This window comes from Phocoena phocoena, chromosome 13 (genome assembly GCF_963924675.1).
Source record: "Phocoena phocoena chromosome 13, mPhoPho1.1, whole genome shotgun sequence".
Lineage (NCBI taxonomy): Eukaryota > Metazoa > Chordata > Mammalia > Artiodactyla > Phocoenidae > Phocoena > Phocoena phocoena.
The window spans coordinates 53,227,991-53,252,297 of NC_089231.1; the positions used below are offsets into that span (position 1 = coordinate 53,227,991).

A 24,307-nucleotide genomic window follows, 5' to 3' on the forward strand; every position below is an offset into this window, starting at 1 on the left:
ATTCTAGCTGCATTTTATCATTAAAATACAATGATTATTTGGGATAAAGGCTTTAAGGGTTATAAAAATAGTCTATGAAATATCCCTTTACCCTCATTAGCTTCAGCATGAATTCTCTAATAACGTGCTTAGACTGAGCAAGAGAAAGATGCTAAACCACCTCAGGGCTGATCAGTGAATGTTTTTACCTTTGCTGCATATCAGATACCCCATAGTGCTGCACGACTGTTTTATTATGCTAATTTATGACAAGTGTGTTTTTAAAAAGATTAAGGAATTATTCCAACATGCTGCTTATTTTCAAAGTTTAATGTCTAGGTACCAGCACTTGATAGAAATTTTCACATCTTCCTGGACTTTGAGACAGTTGGATCTACTTTTGTTTAAAGATTACATAGGAGAATGTTTTTGGCTGAAAGAATCAAGTAATGATGACTAAGCTGATGCCTGAGGTTAGTATGACTTTCAGCTGAACTTGTTCTGATTGGTAGGATGAATTTTTTTAAGCCTTTTCACTTAAAGCAAAAGCTGTTAAGCATTCAGCTCTAATTCCCTTGAGCAGCAAGGAGCTTCTCCCAAACTTCGCCATCTGGATACTGGTGTTTCTTTACAGATTCCTCCTTCATTTCTGTTGAATAACCAGCATCCTATCAAAGACAAAAAATGGAATCATGTTAATAACCACCTAGAACAAAAGTCATTTATTTTACTTATTTCTGCTGTTCCTAGAAATGCTTTTAAATCTAAGTCAGAGGCAACTGAATTAATGTTTTAAAAATAAGTTTGCAGGTTGTTTGAAATGGGGGAGAGGGACGTACTTTATTGGCTGCTTCTCAGGATTAGTGAACTATTCACACTTCCTTTGATAGTTCAACCTCTGTTGGTGAAAATGAGCCCCGATCTCTTGAACAGACGGATAAATGGCGCAGATAACACAACTGCAGTCAAAACCTTTCACTAACTTGCTAGATGGTGCCGGGGTTTTTTTTTTTAGTTTTGTTTTGTTTGGGGCAGGAAGGACCCAAGGAGTGCATGTTTTCAGGTCCAGCTGGTGAGGAAAGGCTGGCGTGAGAGAAGCCTTGTCAGGGGCATCCTGACCTTCAGGCCTGGGGAATTTGACTAAAGAGCCATATGTTTCTAGATATTGAAAACAGACTTGAAGGAGACAAAGCTTTGTGCTCTGGGGTCTAGCTCCTGAGAAGAGTAGGGCAGGGCTGGCAGTGCCTCCTCGGGGGTGGGGATGGGGCCTCCCTGGCCAAACTCACCTTAGGAGGCATGTAGGAAGCCTTCTTGATTATCACGGGGTACTTGAAGTGCTCGTGAAGGTGGTCGACGTATTCACACATCCTGGGAGGAAGGAATCGGGTTGGGGTAAAAATGCCTTCAGTTAGGTAGTTCATGTGGTGCTGTTAGGGCAAAGGGGCGAGCACCACTAAGAAAGGATGGACTCTGCCAAGGCTTGGCTGATACCATGTATTTCTATGTAAGTCCCTCAGCCTCTGGACTTGAGGTTCTTCTCTAAGGTAAAGCAGTATGGGGGATTGGATGAAATGAACTGTGAAGTATCTTTTAACTTAAGGTTTTGTGAACCAAAAGGCATCAACTTAGACTTAGACGTATCTGGGATTATTTGGGTGCCTCTAGCCAAAAGGTGAACAGATTAAAGTCACCAAATGAGGTCCCTTCCAGCTACACGAATGACTTAGAAGAGCACAGGTTTCAGGATCAGACCAATCTGTTCAAATTTGGTGTCAGCCACTGTCTAGTTTTGTGACTTGGGGCAAGCGACCTAACTCTACTGCCTTACTTCAGCCATTGGTTAATGAACAGCTGAGATGAGCAGGCCGTGTGTCCAGTGCTGGGGACACAAAGGAACTGGTAAGAGAGGGCCTTGTGGTTTCAATGGCTGTAGATACCAAGTTGTTGACTATAATATGTACTGTGTATAATCTAGAACAGGCTACAGATGAAGAACCGGCCCCTTGGGAGAGGACAGTGGGCTTTGAAGAATGAATAGAAGCAGTGCTCCACACACAGGGTTACAAAGCAGGTGACAGCACATGGCATCTGTGTCTGGTGGCTGTCCCTCCTGCATGGTGGCATTCCCAAGCAGTGAGGTCTGCTTTCAGGGGGTGGCATAAGGTTCTCACCCACTCATAGGCGGGCATAGTGCCCAGTGGGTCAGAGCTGACCCTCTTTTGTATTCCTCAGAACTTTGCAGGACCTGTCAAGGTTGGTTAGGAGTGTTCGTTTGTCTAGTTTAAAATAGCTCAGGTTTAAATACCCAGCTGCAGAAAGAACCATTACTTTATAGTTGAAGTCCCCATAGACCCTCACAGGTCCCACTTCTCAGTCCTGAACGTGATGTTCACCTTTCCCGCGCATGTCCTCATGCTTTCACTGTATACTCCTAGTGATCTTTCTGCACCATCGCATTTAAGTCTTGGAGGAGAGAAAGGCATAATAAAGTTGCATGTCTGCAGGTGACTGTAAGGAGACTGTCCTAATTTAAAGCTCACCTGGTACATGTTGAGAAATAAGATGGAACTAAAAGATGCAGCCAGATCCTGAAGACTCCAGTGTTGGGAAGAAATTGGACAGAAGCAGAGAGTATACATATGAAAGCGGGGCTTTAGAAAGTCAGAAACAGGAGCTGTTTCTGGTTTCCATTTGGTTGCAGACTCTCCCCATCCCCCTTATGTACCTAGAAAACAGTAAGTCAGCTACCAGGAACCCACCCTCTAGAAGAAAAAAGACTATTCAGTAGTGGGTCTCAAACTGCCTTTGAGTTATGGGATGTGCCAGTGGCCAGGGGTCTGGCCTGGATTGAGACACAGTACTGAAGTTAATGCCACATCACTGACCTGTCTTTGAGGCTTGCAGAGACTGATATGAAGTCAAATATAATCAGGTGCTGCACCAGTTCACAGAGGCCAACTCCACCAGCATGCGGGCACACAGGAACTAAAAGTGAAGACAGATTTCCACTGAGTGCTAAGTAGGGCAGCGAGGGAGAAGTGAAGGAGAACCTGTGGCTTTTCTTGTTGCCTGCAGGTGATTAAATCGTTAATATTTAGGAATGAAAATCATCAAGGATTCCCTGATTAAGCCAAAAAAAAAGTCAAAATGGGAAACTGCAGAGGGAACCAGGCAGGGAAATGGTGTTTGGTCCGCGACCCCGCGGTGCCCTTACTGTCAAACTTTTTGGCCATCAGCAGCACTGAGAGGTTCTCGTTTACACTCCCCAGCCTGCAGCTGTCGATCTGGAGAAACTGCAGGGCTTTTGCCTGTAGGAGTTGCTTAAATATCACTCTATTGTGGCACTGGAAATAGAATTAAAATACACCAACAGAAGAGTCAGCCTCAGCCTTCAGGATCTATATACCTGGCACTGCCCCCATTCCAAGTCTCTCATTGGTGGCCTCCTGGAAGCCCGGACTGTATTCATTTTTGTTCTCACTTGGCATGAGGTGAGCCCTGACAGGCCAGGCGGGGACCTTCTGATCACTTTGTTACAGATTTGCTGGCGGAACCACGTGTGTGTCATGGAAAAGTCACACCACTCGCCATCTATCAGTGCATAACCGCCACCTCTAAGTGGGAGATACAGCATCAGGATGAAACAAGGGGATGGCGATGAGCAGGTGGCACGGGCGACAAAACAGAAGCGTGGCAGAGCGGCACTGCTCCTTTTGCTGGGAGAGCCGAGAATCTGTTCGCTCACACAGCTCTACTCGTGGGCCGCCTGCCGCGGGCTTTGGCAGGCGCTTGTGCTTCGTTTATAAGCACGAAAAGGGAACGCAATCATGTTTACCCAGTTTGGAAGCTGGCTTTCTTAAAACCACATGGTGCACATTAGGCCCCTGCAGCTTTAAATTGCTGCCTTGTAAATTCCGATGAGCTACTTTGAAAAAGATAAATGACCTTAGTCATAGGAATTGTAGAAGAACATGCAAACTCGACTATATATATGTCTTACTCCAGACTATGAAGTGGTCTAAGGTGACCCAATTTCTAAGATGAAGAAAATCTCCCAACTCAGAACAACAACACAGGTGATATAGCCTAGCGTATGCCAGTGTCCCCAGTCAGCGGCCAGTGTGTGCTGACCCTGAGGAGACATCTCTTACCTGTTCTCCGGTGGCAACGCCAATTCCCAGGGGGACCAGTGCCTGTAAAATATAAGGCAATCTGATGTTATTTTCCTGTTTTTGAACTGAGACTCCTAATGTTTAAAAATATTTAGAGCTGTTCAGCTATTTAGAGCTGAAGAAGGAAACAGCCCTGCCCTCGAGCCGTGTGAAGTTTAAGGAGCCACAGAAAGTGGTAGAGCGGGTGGGGGAGGTGCACTGGGCCATCTCTGTCTGACGCCAGCACGTGTTCCATCCCACAACCAGTTCCTGATTTCTCACCCATCTGGCAGCCTTTGGTTTAAATAGGGCTGCTCATGGAGCTCGCTCTGTCAGAGGATGCAAAAATATAGGGCTCCCAGAAGTTACACTTTCTCCTTATGAGTGACCCACCTGGCGCTCTGGCTTATAGATCTGTGCTGTGAACCCGGCTAATGGGAGACTCCCTGAGAGACAGGATATTTCTCACATATTCTTACATATGAAAGGGAGAGAAAGCTGGCCCAAATTCAGGTGAGTTTGCCCAGGAAGCGCCCTGGTTAAAGGGCTCTGTGGAAACGGATGGGCAGGTTTCTCATGGGGAGGCCTGACCTTGACATTAGCTAAGCAAACCTTTGCTTGTGAATCAGCCAGAGGAATCTACACTTTGTTTCAATCTGGGTGAGTAAAATATTTGAGTATCAGTCAGATTTCTGTATTTATAAAGTATGGGAATCAGGTCTGTTAACCTTTGGATTGCTGGTAGCCTTTCAACTGGTAGCAATTTACTTTCTCTAAAATAAATAGAACTGTGAAAGGGAATAAGCCCAGGAATCTTAGGATCTGTGACCAGCACTCTAGCAGCAGCAGCAGGTTTTTTACCTTGGAAATGGTGGCATGCCCCAGAATGTCATCAGGGGAGGTGGGCTCCTCAATCCACAGGGGCTTGAACTCCGCCAGCTTCGCCACCCACTCCACGGCCTCGGGCACATCCCAGCGCTGGTTGGCATCCATCATCTGAAAGGAGGGAGAGACCCTTCGTGGGGAGGTGTGCCCGCTGCTGACCTTGCTGCAGGCTGTGGCTCCCAGGGAGGAAACACTGTCACTTGGTGCCCCTGACTGCTGGGGCCCAGCACACACCCCTAACAAAGGGAGCCCGAGAGCAGCCACCAAGACGAACTCTGGCTCCAGATACTGTCTCAGAGGAGATGCAAGTTGCTCAGGGAGCCACTGTGAGGTCCAGGAGTGCTTGCTGGCCCTGGAGCTCCAGCCTGATCTACATTTAGAAACCACCCAAGTACATTTGTCTTGCAGGGTTCATCATTTGTAGGAACTGTTTTATCACATTCTGAATCATGCACAGTTAATACTGAGTTTGTTCAATAGTCACTTATTGGCTATTACCTACTATGTGTTTGGCACAATAATAAATAACCCAAACTCTACCATTAATTAGGCATCTACTCCACTAGGCATTTAATGGATTTTGTTCCATTTAATATTTATAATAACTCTATGAGGCAGTTCACATTAACCCATCTTACAGACAAGAAAACATAAGCAGAGAAGTAACTTGCTCAAGGATGATAAGTAAATGGTGAGTTCAAATCCAGGCCTCTCACTCTAAGGCCTGGGCCCTCTGTGTGCAGTGAGACTGCCAGGAAGCCAGGTGCTGGGTGTGCAGAGACAAGAAAGGGCCCCTCCATCCCTGATATCATCACACTTGGAGAAGCCAGACACAGAGATGGAATTCTTCAGTAGAATGTGCTGAGTGGTCAGAGGTCCCTTGTGGGACTCTGTGGGAACCAGAGGATAGTGTGCCCAGAATCTATTCCTGTCATAAATTATTTAGATGAGCATGACCTCACAAGACGAAAGTAGCATTAATTCATGTATAAATAATGGGACTTTTGATCTTAGGTCCGGGACTCAAACTTCTATTTTAATATATGAAACATGCCTCCAAAAAGATATAAAAACATCTCATTGTGACTATTTTATGAAAATATTTTACACATAGGAAGAAATGTTTTATAAAAATATGTAGGAATGACTGGTCCTTAACATTTATCTCGGCAAAAGTTCCAGCATTTCTTGAGCAATGGCTCCCTGAGACCCACCTACCTGAAGGCGGGTTGGCAGATTTAAGAAGGGGGGGGTTGAATGATTGACATACCAGGGGCGCCAATGGGAGACCTGTTTGCTCAAGTGCATCTGTCCTAGCACAAAGGAACAATCCCTAAACCTGATCTTACTGAATTAGTTCCGTAGAATAAAAAACTATCAATCAGCCCCCTCAGTTTTTTGGTTTTTTAAACAATTCGCCTACTCCAAGAGCTCAAAGCTGTACTTCTGACATACGGTGTTAAAATTCCCAGTGTTCTTTAATCCTTGCTTGAAACAAGTTGTATTTTGGCCCTGGACAAGGCTTCTCACACACAGCTGCTTACTTCTCAGTGGCAGGGAGGTTACTTACCAGCGTCTTCTCAGGGCCGATCATGTTTCTGATGAGTCGGCATCTACGGATGTCATCCTGGAGATCAGCACCAACTTTTACCTTAAACCTATAAAATAAGTTTGGTCTCGTAATTTAGATCTGTCCCCTGACTTGGCAAAGACACGTGGCTTTTCTGCAGAAGTGACTGTTTCTGTCAATAATTCACAGGTCACATTTTCTAGTAAACTCTTCCCTTTCCCAATCAATCTTCAGACAAGCCACTCAAAAATAACCCTGTAAGTGTATCTTTTTACTCAGTATCGGGGCAGTAACTCTAAATTACCTGCTGTCCTGAAGTCCAGCAATGGACAGAGCAGCTAGATCTTTAATAACATTAACTGAGTTTTTTGCTGTGCCATGAAGAAGAGTTAAGAACGGAAAAGGCATAGTCAGACTTGGTGGGTGAGCTGGCATCCTCTCCCTCACTCACCAGCCTCTCTGTCCTACACACGGACATCAGGCTGCCGCTTTGGAGCCAGGATGGCCCAAGGTCCTCCTCTCCACAACACCCACCCTCTGTGCTGACAAAAAAGCCCCTCTCACAGCCTGTGCTGTTCTCTCCCCTGTGCTCAACACCAAACACACTAAAGATGACCTTTCTATCCTGGGTGGAAGCCTTAGCTTCTGGATGCTGGGCTTCCCATGCTCAGGGGCCTAGGAATCTCTCCTCGGCCTTCTCTGACTCCTAGCGGTGTCTGCTCCAGCCTTTCCTGGGTACATGGAGGGAGGGAAGGTGCCAGCACTTACTGAGCACCTGCTACCAATCCCGGCTGTGCTGGTCCTTCTCAGAGACAGCAACCTTGAGGAGAACCATGAGATATTATGATTCCCATTTTATAGAGAGAAAATGAGGTTCAGAGAGGTTGAACAATTTGCCCATTGTCACACAGCAGGCAGGCACTGCAGGAGATGAAGGGAAAAGGCGTGAAGTTGATTCCAAATCCACCACATCCCAAGCCTCTCCACTGCTTCATGCTGCCTCCATCAAGTTCTCAGTCCCCAACCCTTTACTTAGCTGAGGATTCAACCGTAACTCTGCCTCTCACAGGTCAGTGGGTACGCAGATCACCCAGGGATCTTGTTAGAATGCAGGTTCTGATGGAGCAGGTCTGGGGTGAGGCCCAAGATTCTGCACTTGCTTTTTAAAGTTGATGGGAGATCTTGTTTTTGGTCTTTACTTATTAAGCAACCTATACAAATGGTTTTCTAAATCTACCGCGAGCAGCAGGGCACGCTAGTGCTGCTGCTCCACAGACCACACCTGGAGCGACAGGAGGCGGGTGGCCAGACTCGCGCAGAGAGCCTGGTGACGGCTCACAGGCACAATGTCCACCTTGAGCCGCATGGATGGGCTCAGTGACCAGATCAAAAGGTGATGGTCCCTGTGTCCTGCACAGCTTCGGGATTCGGGGCCACTGCCCACCATAGTTTACCCCAAGGAAACCCCAGGATGCCCAGGGGTCCATAACCACGAGGGAGAAGGACAGAAGAGAAGGCAGAGGCTTGGTCTGGAGAGGAGGTGGCCTGGGGAAGAGGGGGGCCAGGCTCTTGGGAGAAGAACTCCGAAGATAATTATTGCGACCAGTGGCTGGAAGTTACAGGGAAGCAAAGGGTCTGCTACATTGAAGCTCTTCTAACACTCAGAGCCTTCCAACAATGCACAAGCGCCCTACAAGCTCGCTGCCTCTGGAGGTTTTCACATAGAAGCTGAATCAACGCTTGTTACTATAATAAAGAGTAGATTTCTAGATCGGGGCCAGAAATCAATTATCTTTTTCAACTCTGATGTTCCAGGATTCTAACTAGACTCATAGCTCGTCTTTGGAGAAAGAGCTTCAGCTGAAATTTCCCTGGTGTGTCCTTACACACCAGACTGCCCCGGGCGAATCCTGGCCTCCTTGGTACCTTTGGATCCTGGCTCTCTCCACCGACCAGCCTCTCTCGCTAACTGGAGAGTCAAGTTCACCCAAATAAGTTACCTGGTCCAGCCGTCCTCCAGCGCCTTGCTGCAGAGCTGTGGGGAGAGGAGCAGAGCCATCACCATACACACACTCCTAGATCTAAGCAGCACCTTGGCCATCTCTGATTTGGCTTCACAAATGCTATGGCTGTACCATGAACCAGAAGAATCACCATGTGTTGAAATTCAGAGCAGAAACAGCTTAGCCAACAGAGCATGACCGCTTGGTGACTTTCTTTCCTCATCTCTATGGGAACCATTTCATTAATGGTCACAACATTCCTGGTTGGGGAATGGAGCATTTCTGTCCCTCTTTTTAAAGCCAGGATGTTCCGTGGCATCCACAGGAAGAGTGGATAAAGAGTAACGAACAGAAGCTAGTCTCCCCTCTCTCTCGCTCTCAGCGGCAGGTGAGCACAGGGTGATGGGAAAGGGCAGTAAAGCAGGCAGGCGCTGACCACCCATCAGGTGCCACCATGTGCTGCGAGCATCACACCACGGCAGCATTCATCGGAATCCTCAAACCCCCTCCACCCCGGACAGCTATTATTTCCCCACTTCGCAGTGAGGAAACTGAGGCAGAGCACGGTTAGGGCTCACATTGCACCATGTTATGCTGCTGCCTCTGCCCGGGAATCAGCTTCCCCCTCCAGGGCCGAGGTGGGGCTCACCAGCTCACGGGCCCAGCGTCCACAACAGAAACGGCTTTCCTTTTGCTCACGTCCAAGGACCTCCAGGGCAAGGCCTGGGATCCCTAACGATTCAGAAAGGCTAAGAGGAAAACATGACGTCCCTCCAGAAAGCCTGTCTAGAAAACCAGGTTCAAGCACCCACTTGCTTCAGCGTGGTGTCCGAGTAGCCCAGCCAGGCACACGACGTGGTGTAGGCGGGGTAGCCGTGCGCCAGCATTTGCTCTTCTGTGGAAACACAACGCTCGTCAACATTTTTGTGTTTGCAGGACCTTCAGCTTTAGACTTGCCCGTGGCTGCCCGCCCTGCACAGGCACCTGATGGCGGTGTGGATCCCAAGGATGTCACACCCAGGTCCCGAGATACCCTCTGGGACGCCCTGCTGGCCAAGGCCTTGCCCGTGGCGTGTGGTGTAACCCTAAAAACAGCCTTGCTCCCAGCAGTGGCCGAAGTGAACTCTGACCTAAGAGGTCACACCAGGAGGCCGCTGCATCTAGACTCAACCATCTGTCTGTGGGCCTGCTGCAGGGGGATGATGCGAACCCCTGGACACTCAAGGACGGGGACACTCGGAAGTGCACAATGATAGCAAAAATAATGAAGAGAATTTCCTCACAACCCACCTCGCTCTTTTTTCCCAACTTGACCTTTCTGCAGGATTTCTGGAAAAAATAAAAAGCATTATCACTCTTTTAGACAACAAAGCACTCGGCCCTGTTGCTTCCATATAAGAATGGACCAGAAAGCTCCCAGTTCCTGGGGATGACTCACCATAGGCTTCCTCCTCTGTCAGGACGTCAGTGATGTACCTAAAATCTAGGCAGGATACCAGCTTCCTGGGGTCCTGGCAGCAAGACAGCAGGTAGGAAAGGCCCACATCAATTCACAAGTGGATTATGTTTCTAAGAATCTGCTGGACATGGGCTTATTCTGACCGGGAAAGGACCTTTGGGTGCCCTTCTCCTCCCTCCCCGAAGTCGGGGCTTTGGCCTCACTGGGGAGGCCCACATTCTAGGCTGGGTCTCTGGCGAGACCTCCCCACCCCAATCTAAGTCAGTCAGTTTGGAAGCAGGTTGTACTGTGACCAATAGTACTCCGCTGTAACCCTTAAATATCATAAAAGCTTTCAATGCCGAGATTCTGCTTCTTTTAAGACCACTGGCATTGAAACAGGTAACAGGATCCAAAAGAATGAAAAGTCCACAGGTGGGATTTCAGGCACCTTCCTAGTGGCCCCAAATCATTCAGTTCTGGGGGCCACCTCCAGCACCCCTCTGAGAGGCCAACCTTGAGCCTGCAGGTGGCTCAAGAGGTCCACGTCCTTCCCCTTCAGATGGCGCCCCCATGCCACCCGCAACCATGTCAGAGAGATGATGTTACAGCCTCTCATTTTCACTTTCCTCCAGAGAAGAGACAACGTCTGCCGGCCCAACAGTCTTCAAGGCCATGGTTCTTTGTTTTTTCTTTTTTTTTTTTAGTAAATTTAGTTATTTATTTTATTTTTGGCTGCGTTGGGTCTTCGTTGCTGCACGTGGGCTTTCTCTACCTGCGGCGAGTGGGGGCTACTCTTCGTTGCGGTGCGCAGGCTTCTCATTGCGGTGGTTTCTCTTGTTGCAGAGCACAGGCTCTAGGGCACACGGGCTCGGTAGCTGTGGCTCGTGGGCTCCAGAGTGCAGGCTCAGTAGTTGTGGCACACAGGCTTAGTTACTCTGCGGCATGTGGGATCTTCCTGGACTAGGGCTCGAACCCGTGTCCCCTGTACTAGCATGCGGATTCTCAACCATTGCACCACCAGGGAAGTCCCAGGACCTTCGTTTGTTAACCACCAGATTTTCAGCAACCATCTAAGGCATCACCCCAAGCAAGATGATGCTCAGAGAGGTTAAGCAGCATGCTCAAGGTCACACAGCCAGGAAGTGGTGGAGTCCCCAGATTCAAAGCCAGGTCTGCCTGGGTCTGAAGTTCACTCCCCTTAACCTGCCCAGAGTTTTTTCCTCCTTGGCAGCCAGGTGCTCATCCCTGATATCAATAGGTCAAGGAGAAAGGAAACGGCAGGGGCACATCTTTAGAATTCACTGTGGGCTCCTTGCTCAAGAGTCTGATCTGCCATTTGCTCTTGGAGTCAAAGTGACCAGATAATATTTTAATAATAACATCTTGCTCGTCAGAGTTTGTAAAGCACTTTTCTCAATTGGTCTTTAAACCAATTCTATGGAGTTTCTAGAGAAGTTATGATTATCCCCTTTTCACAGTTAGGAAACAAACGGAAACTCAAGAATTTGTGTTACATGTGGAAGCAAGTGCCACAGTGGGGGAGGTGGGACCGTCGGACCTCCCTGCCTGCGTGAGCACAGCTCTTTGTTACTTCAAATACCAGAAAAAGAATATTAGACTTGGGACTTCCCTGGTGGTCCAGTGGTATAGAATCCATCCTGCAATGCAGGGGACGTGGGTTTAATCCCTAGTTGGGGAACTAAGATCCCACATGCCGCGGGGCAACTAAGCCCGTGTGCCACAACTACTGAGCCCACGCGCTCTGGAGCCCGCGAGCCACAACTAGAGAGAAGCCCGCACGCCACAACTGGAGAGAAAAAAGACCCACACGCCACAACTGGAGAGAGAAAAAACCCACACGCCACAACGAGAAGCCCACACGCCGCAACGAAGAGCCCGCGCGCAGCAAAGAAAGATCCCGTGTGCCACAACTGAAGACCCGACGCAGCCAAAAAAAAAAAAGAATATTAGACTTTACTGGGTTTTGCTGGATCAGCACTATAGTGATTGATCCAGAGACAGTGCTGAATGTATTTACTGATTATCAAAAGGCAAGTAATCCATGAAATCCATTTCATTTACAGAAACAATGAGAATATTAAAGAATTTACTTACCATGTCAACAAGTAACTTCCACAGAGGCTTGAAGAAAAGAGAAGATTTGTAAAATGTGTGAAGTACCCAAAACGTGTTAAGTACCCACTTGTCTACTGACAGTAACTGCACTAGTGGCGAATTCCCACTATCAGACTAACACCTGCCTCCCAGCCCCTCGCCTCTGCCACCCCTTCTTGCTCAGCCCTTTCTAACCTACTCCAACAACAACCTGACTGTGGCCAGTACCTCTCAGCGGAGACGAATAATCGAACAATTCTCCGTATGTCACTTGGGAACCTGCTGTGCGTTTGCCTTTGCTCGTAGAGGAAGTGTTTGTGCTGCAGGGTCACAGAGGTGCTGCCTGGAGGATTACCTTTCCCTCCTGCTTGGCCCACAGGTCCCACACGGCATTGAGAACGGCCGACGTGGCCAGATGCACCACACCCTTCTCGGGACCGATCTGGTTAGGAAGCAAAACACACCAGCACTTCTTAGAAAAGAAAAAGATATTTAAGTCTTCTAGTCAGGGACATGTTTCATGAATTAAAAGGCAGCGATGGAAACTCACTTCGAGGGTAAGCTCTTTTTCAATAGTTTCTAACCTATAGAAGATTTGCAAGAATAGTGCAAAGAACTCCTATATATTTCTCTCTCTCTTTTTGTATATACATATATACACATATACACATGTACAGAAAAATAAAATATACAATATAAACTTATTTTACTGAGTAATTTGAGAGTAAGTTGCAAATATCATGCCCCTTTAACCCTAAATACTTCAGAATGTAGCTCCTAAAAACAAGGACATTCTCTTACATGACCACAGAACAAGGATCAAATTCAGGGAATATAACATTGATAGAATGCTGTTACCTACAAAGACAGTCCATAATCAAATCTCACCAACTGTCCCAATAATGTACTTTCTTGTATTCACATATTAGATTTAGCTGACATTTCACTTTAGTCTCTCTTTATCTGGAGCAAATTTTCTTCTTTTTAAAAATGATACCAATATTCTCCAAGAGTACAGGCCAGTTGACTTACACAATGTTCCTCCATCTGGGTTGGTCTGCAGCCCCATCATGATTAGATTGCAACGTTGCCACCACATTTTTTTATTTAGGGCTATTATCTTTTAGCACTTGGGTAAGGCAGTATCCTTTAGGCTTCCCCACTGTGTGGTTACCATTTCCCTTTCTAAGTAAGGAGATTAATATTGCCCCCAAGTTTTAGCATCCATTGGTGATTCTTGCCTTCAATCAATTACAGGTATGGTTGTAATATGGTGGTTTTCTAATGTTACCATTCCTGTTATATTAGTGTGTATTCAATTGTAATGACAAAGTTTCCCTTGTTGGCTGGTTGTTTGCTATCTGAACAGACTCATGGAGTCTTAGGTTGTTATTCAGTGACTTGTACACATCACCACCACATTTCTCTTGATGCTTGAATTGTCCCAGATTCGACCAGTGGGAACTCCTTCGAGGGGATGCTTTAAAAGCAAGTTTCACTTGGTTGGCAGAAGTTAAGAATGAAATTCAAGGCAATGTGGACAATATGCCTTTCTCTGTGCATGGACAGGAGACTGAGCACTTAGGAAAAGACAGAGCTGATGTCAGGAGACATCGGCAAGGTCTCCGCTGCTAGACTGAACTTACTGTGATAAAATCCTCTCTCTAGAACCTCATTTTCTTCATGCTTTGAACTTAGGGTTCAAATATAGCCCTATACACATAAAGGTGCTCTGGTCTTTCTCTTCTTAACCTTTGTTCTTCTCTTACGTTTGTCCTTAATAAGTGCCTCCCACAACTTCAATTCTACTCACATTATGTCTCCCTTAAAATGGTTGCCCATGGGCTTCCCTGGTTGCGCAGTGGTTGAGAGTCCACCTGCCGATGCAGGGGACGCGGGTTCGTGCCCCGGTCCGGGAGGATCCCACATGCCGCGGAGTGGCTGGACCTGTGAGCCATGGCCGCTGAGCCTGCACGTCCGGAGCCTGTGCTCCACGACAGGAGAGGCCACAACAGTGAGAGGCCCCGTACGGCAAAAAAAAAAAAAAAAAAAAAAAATGTTGCCCATTCAGCACTTTATCCTCTAGAGAGTCTAGACCACTTCTCCCCATCCAGAGAGCAGAGATGAGGTCCATAAGGGCAGAAATAGCTCTCAGGATCCAAATATGTCCAGATTCAAGTCTTACAGAAAGGAACAGATTACCTCAAAATACTGATTGTCCAAATGGTTCAAGCCCTAATTTATCTGAATAAAATGTTTTACCTTAAAATTGTAAACCTGTCTCTATTTTCACAAATGCTGCAATCAAAGGACATGAGACTGGAGTTATTTATAGAAGTGTTTTACAAAACAGGTGCCTTACCCATCTGAGCTGGCTGTCGCTCGTGAGCTGTCTGTAGAAGCCTCTGAAATCACCAACAATGTCCCCGAGGTCCTTGTTAAGCAGGTGGGGGGCCAGGGCATTCACAGCACAGACAACTATTAAAGGGGATTTAATTCTTGTTTAGTTTTGGTGTAAATAAATTAAGACCCGCAAGCACCACAAACAATCTAATGTGGGCATTAATGAAAATAGTTTTAAATACAAAAGGTACATGCCTTTAAAAATTGCCCCAAATATGTCTTCTATGGTTGTCATAACTAATAGCACACAATAGAACGACTGTTAATCTATATACTGAGCTTAATTTCTGAAAAGAGCAAACCCATTTTGATTGACAGAGCCATAGATCTGAAAGTTTAAATCATGTTCCCAAATCATTTTCCTGTTCACTTTGTAAAGTGTCCATATGTCAGCTTCAAAACCAAACCTTGCTAATTCATTGTTCCTAAGGAATAAGACTCTGACTTACAGAATTTTTTTTAAAAATGCCTTTTCATCATTGTCAAGTATAGAAAGTATCTTGAATTCACAGCATAACTCTATTAAAAATGAAATGAATTTGCAAATGGCTTAATACTTACATGTAAAATGTTAAACTACATGAAAACACTTTTCATAAACATTAAATTTCTTACCATTGACTTGTGATAGACTACATTTTTCATAACTAATTTCAAAGTTAATCTTCATTTGGGTCAGCATTACCATCAATTACTTATTTTTGGTGTTCTACTTAAAAAAGACTTTACTGTGTTATTTCAGATGAACAAGTAAAGTAACAAACTGTATGGGAAAGATCCTTCTATCCTTTGCTCAGTCTATAAAACAGTCTATGTGTAAAAGGCCAAAATAATCAAACAAAGTCATCAACTTAGCCCTAAAGCAATGAATTTATTATAAAAAATTTTGATCGACTTTTGTTTGGTATAGCCACTGCTTCAATATTAAAATTCTCACATCATTTCACAGGATAGTTGTAGAGGCACAGTTTTACTATCAGTCAGATCTTAGGAGAAAGATGTTTTGAAAGTATTTAAAACATGTTCTTAGGATCTGCTTGGCCTCTGTGTGACGCAGCCCTCAGATGATTCGCACTGGCTCTCACATACAGCATTTAGGGCTGATCCACACTTTCTGTGTTCTCTAGGGCTTTTGTTAATGGAATGCAGACTGATTCCAGTTCAGGTGCTCAGTCCCTGAGTGCTCCTCACTCCTTGATGGTTGGTGCTCTTGGATTAAAGACATCTGAAGAGTAAGTCAGCGACTCAGAGAGTCCGTATCATTATCTGCATCAAACCTCTGTTCTACTGAGATGGTTGCTGAAAACCATGGACTGTTCGCATCACAAAGCAAACACATTTAACAAATATTAAGGATGGGCTCATCTTTCACAGCTCTAAGAGAAGCGCAAGCAACACTAATACATTCACCTAGAGGATGTGGATTCTCCTCGCTCAAACTGAGGCCACTGCAGGAAGTTTACTAAAATTTGGTGCCTTCCACAGAAATTTGGGCGGTGGTGGTCTGACTCCAGTGTGGAGAACAGTCTGCTTCAGGTGTGCACGTCTGAAGCGATGGGTGGGAAATCCGTCTGGAAACACTCGGCCTTGAAGGCAGCTCCGTGCTGACTGAGGCCAGGGTTCTCTCCTGTGACTACATCTGTCCAGGACTCACTTCCTGGGACCTCCTGCCCGGGAGGGACAAGTCAGTAAAGGCTATGGAGGACCGTGGGTCTGAGCTCTCATGCTGGCAAGAACGCTTATGGCCATTTTTTTATCTTTAAAAATTATGCTTTTTTTCACCTCTTTTTCTTTTCCTATTAAAAGAAACTATATTGGTCTCATTTATACATAAAAAATCAACCATAACTTCCCCGCTCTCTCACATATAGGCGCTTTCTTCACAGTAATGAGGAAAGCATTGTTTTCTTTCTGTTTTCTTGGATCATAAAAGATGACTAGGTAAGTAGGCTGATAAAGGCTGCAGAAGAACCGTGATGAGCTAATGGAATTTTTTTCAACTTTAATTTGAACACCACGTAACACGTTCAGTGAGACGGCAGTGGCAGTGAAAAATGCAACAAGGTTAAAATTAAAATGGGTTCCGTCATGCTGTGGTCTGAAACAGGTGGAAGCCACCTCCATCACCACAAAAGAGCCATTTGTTCCAGGCACAGAGAGGTGGAAATTGATTTCTCCTGCTCGAGGCATCCATTTGGACAGTGTGGGGAGGGGAGGGGAGGGGTCAGGGAGGTCCCTACACAGTGAACTCAGCAACACATCTGTCCCAGGGACCACGTGACAGTGCAGCGTCCCTCCACTGCGGGCCCAGTTCCAGGTCCTGGCTGTTAACAGAGTGGTTCTCATGGCTTGTCCCAGAACACATCTTGTAAGCCTGCTGAGTTTTGTACAAACTTTGGGGGCCGCCCTGTATGGCTGGAGAAAGCAGCTTCATAAAGTGCTCAATTTACACCAGAGAATTAAAGTTGCAGGAGAAGCTGATACACAGCTCAGCAAACTGTGGGGGTCAGCGGTCACTGCCTGGGAGAAAACATCAACAGTGAATGGCTGACTTAGGGGGAGGGGGTCAGGGAATCATTGCCGAGGTGCCTCCTTCTGCCCAGCCAATTCCTAGTTACCCCTCAAGGCTCATCTCAAAACCTCACCGTCCTGACCCTCCTGGACAATGAACTAACCTTCTTTCTGTGTAGCTTGTACTCAAAAAAAAAAAAAAAAAGGCCTTCTCGCACTGCACTATTGATTCTTTTTTATGTCTGTCTCCCTGAGAAGTTCGTGATTTCCTTCTCCTTGTACGTGGGACTCTGTCCCCTTTCTCTCTCTCTGTTTGTAAAGTCATTTCTGCAGTGCCTGGCAGAGCGCCTAGCACACAGGAGGTGTCTGCGGAAGGCCCAGCTGACGGATGACTGGACAGCAGCCCTGGGAGGAGCTGGAAGAGCCTGATGGCATCCACATAACGCTCAAGAAAGGTTCCCTTGTCCTACACACACACACACACACACACACACACACACACACACACACACCTTTTATCTGTTCGATGATACTAAAATCGTTCGGTGGGTCAAGAGTTTTCTTCTACAACTAGGCAAGGGCTGACAGTACAAATATCCATGAGGGAAGTATCGCATCACCACCAAAGTTAGAGAATCTATTTCCTCCCTTCCTGGACCCTCACCCTTCAACCTATCATAATTCGGCTTCAGCTCCTAATGAGCCATTGAAATTGATCTGTCAGAGGTCTTCTGTTTGTACATATTGAATTTTGTACACTGTGCGTGCATTAAAAAAAACAATTATGCATTTAAAAAAAAACAAGCAAATAATTTGTATGTAAATATTCCGGAGAGAAAGCACTTCGGGCAGTCAGGACTAACCGAGTAGCTGTCTGGGCCTCAGTTTCCTTATCTCCAAAAATGTGGACGCTCAAGACCGCTGAGCCTCATCCAGCTCTGAGAAAAGACAGGCTTACTCACAGCTCAATGTGCATTCTTCACTATCTGCTCTTCCAGATAAGAGTTCTGAAACTGGTAAGGACCTACAGCCTTTTCTGCCCAGAAGAGCAGTGAATTTGAAACCAACTCAGTGTGGAATATTCAGAAAAGCAAGTAGGCTGTGTGCACACAATAAGCCTTGTTCTGTGAATGCGTGCCTGCCTACGTCATGTCCCTCACTCACTCACACAGTTCAGGTCCTCAAAGCTCTGCACAGAAATCGGCTGAGATTCAAGGATTCACCTGTAGTCTATGGATGACTACAAGGAGAGAAGCCAAAATCTGCTATTTAAAAATTTATCCCAATGAAATAAACCATTAAACATTGTTTTTACTCACTTCAAGCAGTGTAAATACGGAGGAAAATAAGGTCAGAACTGGAATGTAAATGAAACTTAAGCATTCTGGAACCTCAAGGGATGTTCAGCTCACCAACTTCAGTGCCTTTCCCCAGAGTGAAGGTGATTCCGTAGCCCTTGAGTCCATCTTCCGCATCCGTCTCCAAGACAACGTAGGCAGCTGAGTAATCAGGGTCTGTGTGCTGGAGGGGAAATGATCCCCCCAAATCCGCAAACGTGAGAAATCCCCAAATAAACCCGGGAATGACGTCACATAAGAACAGAAAACACCAAAAAGAGTTCCCATCAGAGGGAACTGTTCATGTTCCCCAAAGGAAACACAGGAGCTCTGAATGGACAAAAGGAATGTCCTCCTGAAGGATGGCAGTTGGACTTGAGGTGAGAGTGAAGATCCAGGAATGAGATCTGGGAGTCTTTGGCATAAAAGTGGTCACTGAAGCCATGAACACAGAGGGGGTCTTAATGGGAGTGTGTGATGAGACAGGAAAGGCATTGAGGCCTGAGCCTTGAGAGGGAAGAAGGGGGTCAGTATAGGAAGGAGCATCCAGAGAGGCAAGTGGTCAGCGAGGGAGGGGTGGGCAGCAGACAGCAAGAAATGTAGACCAGGGTGAAGGACACTGGAAGCAGAAATAGAAAGGGCAGTTCCAAGAGAAGGAAGGAAACACAGGTCGACTTCAGGTTAAGGAGGAAGTAGATGTACGGATGGAGGCAACAGGCATGGACCAGTAATCTAGGGTTCGGTGGGGAAGGGACAGAAAAGGGGTGGAGAGGCCAAGTAAAGACTATTCCAAAGTGGGAAGCCCTGTCCATGTGGGATGGAGAGGGGCCACTAGAAAAGGAGAGACTTAAAATGAAAAGGGAACAGGCCCTGGCAGTCAGAAAAGGTGGGCATGGGGACACAGGCATAAATCAGTTCTGGAGAAGGACATGCCTTACAGAATAAAGGGAAAGATGAGAGGGACGGCTGGAGGCTGATGTGCAGAGATGGGGCCAAGGGCACATTGGTCTTCAGTCTTTGTGGCGACACAGTGGCACAGGACTGGCTGGCAGAGGCGGGAGAGAGTGGTCTGGACAGCAGCTCCAGGGAGCTCAGCAGACAACAGGGAATGGAGAGGAAAAGTATGGCTGGGACAAGACATGGAAGCAACCTAAATGTCCACTGACAGATGAATGGATAAAGAAGATGTGGTACATATATACAATGGAATATTACTCGGCTGTAAAAAAAGAATGAAGTAATGTCATCTGCAGCAACATGGACGGACCTAGAGATTATCACACTAAGTGAAGTCAGTCAGACAGAGAAAGACAAATACCATATGATATCACTTATATGTGGAATCTAAAATATGACACACAAATGGACTTTACAAAACAGAAACAGAGTCACAGACATAGACAACAAACTTATGCTTACCAAAGGAGAAGGCAGGTAAGGATAAATTAGGAGTTTAGAATTAACAGATACAAACTACTATATATAAAATAGATAAACAAGAAGTATTTACTGTATAGCAGAAGGAACTACATTCAATATCTAATATAAACTAAAATGGAAAAGAAAAAAAAAAGTCTGGCTGGGAAGTGGCAGGCTCAGCTAGAGCTGGGCTCTCTGGAACCGTAGTTAGCTCCTGGATAAGTGCTGGTAAGAGCACTGCAGGCCCGAGGGCTCCACGTTTCTTAAAGGGCTGGTAAGAAATCATAACTGGAACTCACTGCTTGAACGAATATGGGGAACAGTTTCAGGGCTCCTTCATGAAAATACCCTACTTGTGATCAGGAAGACTCGCTCTGCTGCTAAGTGCTAAGGGAGCAATCCTCAGTCATGGCAGTACTGCTGAGGACTGACAAGCAGACTTGCGATTAAGAAGGAACTTCCCTGGTGGTCCAGTGGTTAGGACTCTGCGCTTCCACTGCAGGGGGCACGAGTTAGATCTCCTAAGATCCTGCATGCCTCGGGGTGGCCAAATAAATAAGTTAATTAATTAATTAAAAGGAAGGCACTTGGAAATCAGCATACAACACACACCACATCTCTGGGAGATAATACTTAAGTATTTATGAGCTTGCAATACAGCTGTCAGATAATAATCTCTCCTGACCCAGAGGTCATAAACCACTCAGGCCAGAGACAAATTCCATTTCCTAAATTATTCCACGGTAAGCCAGCAACCTTAACACTTCACAAATTCAAAGAAGAGAAAAATGGAGGTCAGCACTCTTCTGCTTCAGTTTCTTCATATGTCAACAGTAATTACAGCCACAGTTATTGCCAGCCTTCTCTGTGTCAGGCTCTCTACACACATCTCATTTACATGTATAAAGCAGACACTGTTATACCCATTTTACAGACGAGAAAACCCAGGCCTGGAGAGATTGTGTGGTTTCCCCACAGCTGCTACACCTCAGAGGGGCAGAGACGATAGCACATGATCAGGTATTCGAATTTTACAAGTCAGTAAAATTTCAAATATTTGTTTGGAGATGCACAAAGGATTGCCCAGTGGGTGTATTTTGTCATTTACCATAACATCATATAAGAAAGGACAAATAAGGGTTTTTAAAAGCAGGAAGAACCTAGTCTCAGAATAAAGGACATTCTTTTAAGTAACTTTAGCACTTTTTAACAAGAGGTCATTTCAGGTACACAAAGAGCATAGGGAATGTAATACACATCAGGGTGCCCTCCACCCAGCTTAAGAGGCAAAACTTTACAGCGTGAATGAAAGTCCTTGGGTACCCAATTCCCCTCCCTCCATACAAGTAACAGATAATCATTATCCTAACACGGATGTTTCACACATTCATTACATACCCTGCAACTTTGTTTTTCCAGTGTGCCATGTGTGAGTGGGCAGGGAGGGGCAGTGAGGATCCAGTGGGGACAGGCCTGGAGGAGACCCTGCACAGGACTCATATTTGGGAACCACTGCACTAGAAGGTGGTGGTGGCGTGGGCTGTCCTGCTAACACTCTCAGGGAGCAAAAATGCCCTTCAGTGCTTACTTTACTGCATCTCCAAAGGCGGACATCTACTTAACTCTTTATGTGACACATCCTCTATAATCATGTTTTCAGGTAATTTCATGAGAGCCCCCTCTTACACGACCCAGTTACTGCGAGTTTGTTCGTCTGGTTTTCCAGCCAGACTGTGACTCCTTCACTTCGCAGATGGGCCTCTTGGGTTAGGAGCTTTCCCAGGTCACACAGCAAGCTGTGGCGGAAGCAGAATCACCACCTAACACCCTGCCCGGGGCTTCCTGGTCTCCTTCTGGTTGAGAAGCTAGCGCTGTGTGTTTTAGGGTTTCACTGGTAGGAACCTAACAACATCGTTTTGCAAATACGATTCGCATTTCCAGCAAAATGAGAATTGTAAATGTAAAAACAGTTAATACTAAATGTCAGCAAAGAAAGGAACAGTAAGAAAAAAGAAAAAAACCTAGGAGGGTGGAGAGTGTCTAGATACCTTCATTCCCCTTCCCGATCTCTCCACTTACAAAAGCAACGGTTCCAAGGTTGGGAACCTTCCTGGGGCCTGTGGGGTGCCCCGAGCCTAAAGGGTCCAGCGTCGGAGGGGCGGGAGGGCACCGGCGGTCAGGCAGCGCTTACCATAGCGTCCGAGCCGTGGCCCCCGAGCGACGTGGGGAAGCGCACGTCGCGAACCGAGAGCCGAGAGATCCTGCCGCGCACCATGTCGTCCGCACCCCGGGGGGCTGCCAACTCTGCGGGACACCCTCTGCACGGAGGCACGCGCGCGCGCACGCGCATGTGCAGAGCCCAGCGCGGTGGACGCTGATTGGCCGCGCGGCCACACGGCCGCGCTCGAGAACTTGGCGAACTCAGTAAACTTGGCCCGACTGGAGTGGCCAGCCCAGTTCAGGGTCTCATGACTCCCACGTTTTTCCGCGCCAAGTTTCCGCCCGTACTGGGGGAGCTGCACCACAGGCGGACTCGTTCCGGTTCTCCACCCACCTCGTTCGGCGTCGGCAACCCCGCAGCACCCTGCTCCGCCCAGACTAGAAACACACAAAGTGACCTTACCAGAGCGGTGCCCGAGAGTGCGAGTCCGGTCAGAGTGAGATCGCCTAGCAGCAGATTCCGGTCAGCTCAGCGCCTGCCCTCAGTCGGAAGGTCAGCCAGGATAGCCTTGGGCTAGAAGATCCTAAGGGTCTTTTAAGTGACCTCAGCCTGTTTACCACCTGATAAATTAAGAGGCGGGTCACGATTTATTACACCCTTGCTGATGCAGAGTGCTTTAAATACATGACCGCTTATCCGCCCAACTCTACAAAGTAGGCAGGTCATGTCCATTTTACTGGTGAAGGAATGGGGATTTTGAGAGATTGATTTAAGAGACTTGCCCAAGGCCACAAAGCTAGTTAAGTGGCTTAGAGTTCTAGCTGCAAACCCAGGGCTCTGTCCTCTGGGTTGCAGGGACTCTGGGGTTCAGAGCTATAGGATCCCTCTGACAGCATGGTGAAGGCTATGGGCACCGCCCCCTCCAATGTACACATGTAAGTTTTTATACCATTTTGGGGGGGTGGGGGTCACTGACCCCTTGCCTTGTAGTACAGCAGGCCACCTTTCAGTTCCTACTTCTGGGGACTGTTTTGAAAATTAAATGTTTGGGAAGCAGTGCTGTATAGATAGTCCATTAATATATGTTCCTGTTGGTATGGCAAGGATGTTTTCAGGGATACCCAGGTCACCTCTGCTGCTCAAAGATGCAAACCCCGTTGAATGAATTCCTTTGGCTGAAGACTGAGATGGTTAACTCAAACGCCTACAGAGGCTGCATGGACACCAAGAAGCAAAGGTGTGGGCGGGGGCAGGGCGTGAGGCAAGAGGCAGTCACTGCAGCTAAGGCGCAGCCAGTTAGCTCCAGAGCTGATTGTGGCCCTGTGGGAATTAGAGCCCGGACTGCTGCATCTTCACATTTTCCAAGGGAAGTCTGAAATTCGAATGTTAATAGGAAATAGCCCTTCTTTTCCCTGTCCTACCCACTTTGCCATTTAGATAGAGATAATTTTATATATGGATCAACATTTATTAACACTTAATTGTGTTACCTATTTGTTCACCCCTATTTTTTGCTTTCTTGATTTTGGGGTTGGGTGTGTGTGGCTGGAATATATGCTCAATTTATTTTTTTCAGAATGGGTCTCTGGCCTGGGTGATATATTCCGAGTACTTTGTGTTCTGAAGATGTCTTTTTCTTTCAGATCTGAAGGATTTTATTGTATAGAATTCTTAGTTCAAATGAATACTTTTTAAAGTAATGTTAAGTCTCAGTCTTTAAAGAATAAGCTGAGTTTTGGTTTTTTTTTCCACTCTCTGGAAAATGTTTGGATTTTCTCTTTATGGTTTAAAAATATTACTAATATATGTTTAGGATGAACTTAAGTATTAATCTTACTCTACAACTGATGGATTCTTTCAAGCCAGAAGCAATGTATTGCTCTGGAAAGTTTTCTCTACTGTTCCTTTCATTGGTTCTTCCTCTTCATATGGAACTTATGTTGGTTTGTTAAGTTCAAATCTGAATCTGTCACCCATGCTTTAACTTAAACAAAAACAAAAAATCCACAATTTTTTTGACTCTTTGTTGAGTTCTGGGCATATCCTTTGGTTTAATATTCCAGCTTACTGACTGGATCAGTTTATCATACAGGGAGAGGCCTGGCTACCCAGCTATTCCAAATGCTGACCACACCCCCCATCCAAATCCCTATAATTAATAGCCCCATTACTTCCAGGAAAAATAAAGTAAAAGGGACAGGATTTATACTCCCATCTTACACAGTAAGAAAACCAGTTAAAATATTTGGAAGAAAGGACTTCAGACACTGGACCACAGGAGAGCAGAACTGTGATCTTGGAGAGAAGAAAAACAAATCACCCTACAGTTGCA

General features: G+C 46.3%; 1 protein-coding gene across 3 annotated transcripts; it reads right to left on the reverse strand.

Annotated features, from left to right (window-relative positions):
- Positions 1-502: 502 nt before the first annotated feature.
- Positions 503-22,121, reverse strand: ENOSF1 (enolase superfamily member 1). 3 transcript variants are annotated; one of them, XM_065889576.1, is made up of 16 exons: positions 22,006-22,121; positions 18,471-18,579; positions 14,507-14,622; positions 12,500-12,586; positions 12,145-12,171; positions 10,027-10,099; positions 9,879-9,917; positions 9,401-9,483; positions 8,586-8,620; positions 6,586-6,673; positions 4,992-5,126; positions 4,131-4,172; positions 3,194-3,323; positions 2,865-2,964; positions 1,266-1,347; positions 503-647 (listed from the first exon to the last, which is right to left on the reverse strand). In XM_065889576.1, exons 1-16 carry the CDS (start codon positions 22,087-22,089, stop codon positions 546-548), a joined length of 1,332 nt encoding a protein of 443 aa, XP_065745648.1. In that variant the 5' UTR covers positions 22,090-22,121; the 3' UTR covers positions 503-545. The 3 variants fall into 3 exon arrangements, with proteins under 3 accessions (XP_065745648.1, XP_065745649.1, XP_065745650.1); XM_065889577.1 differs by lacking the exon at positions 4,131-4,172 and having other exon boundaries at positions 546-647; positions 22,006-22,089; XM_065889578.1 differs by lacking the exons at positions 14,507-14,622; positions 22,006-22,121 and having other exon boundaries at positions 546-647; positions 18,471-18,533.
- Positions 22,122-24,307: the final 2,186 nt, after the last annotated feature.

Bases quoted from the DNA above. Each gene is read 5' to 3' on its own strand.
- ENOSF1 (XM_065889576.1), bottom strand. From the start codon at position 22,089: ATGGTGCGCGGCAGGATCTCTCGGCTCTCGGTTCGCGACGTGCGCTTC. The intron at 4,173-4,991 runs GTAAAAAACCTG...TATATTTTACAG, and splicing joins GGCATGCCACCATTTCCAAG to GCACTGGTCCCCCTGGGAAT. The intron at 1,348-2,864 runs GTCAGTGATGTG...CCTTCCTCCCAG, and splicing joins TCTGCAAGCCTCAAAGACAG to GATGTGTGAATACGTCGACC.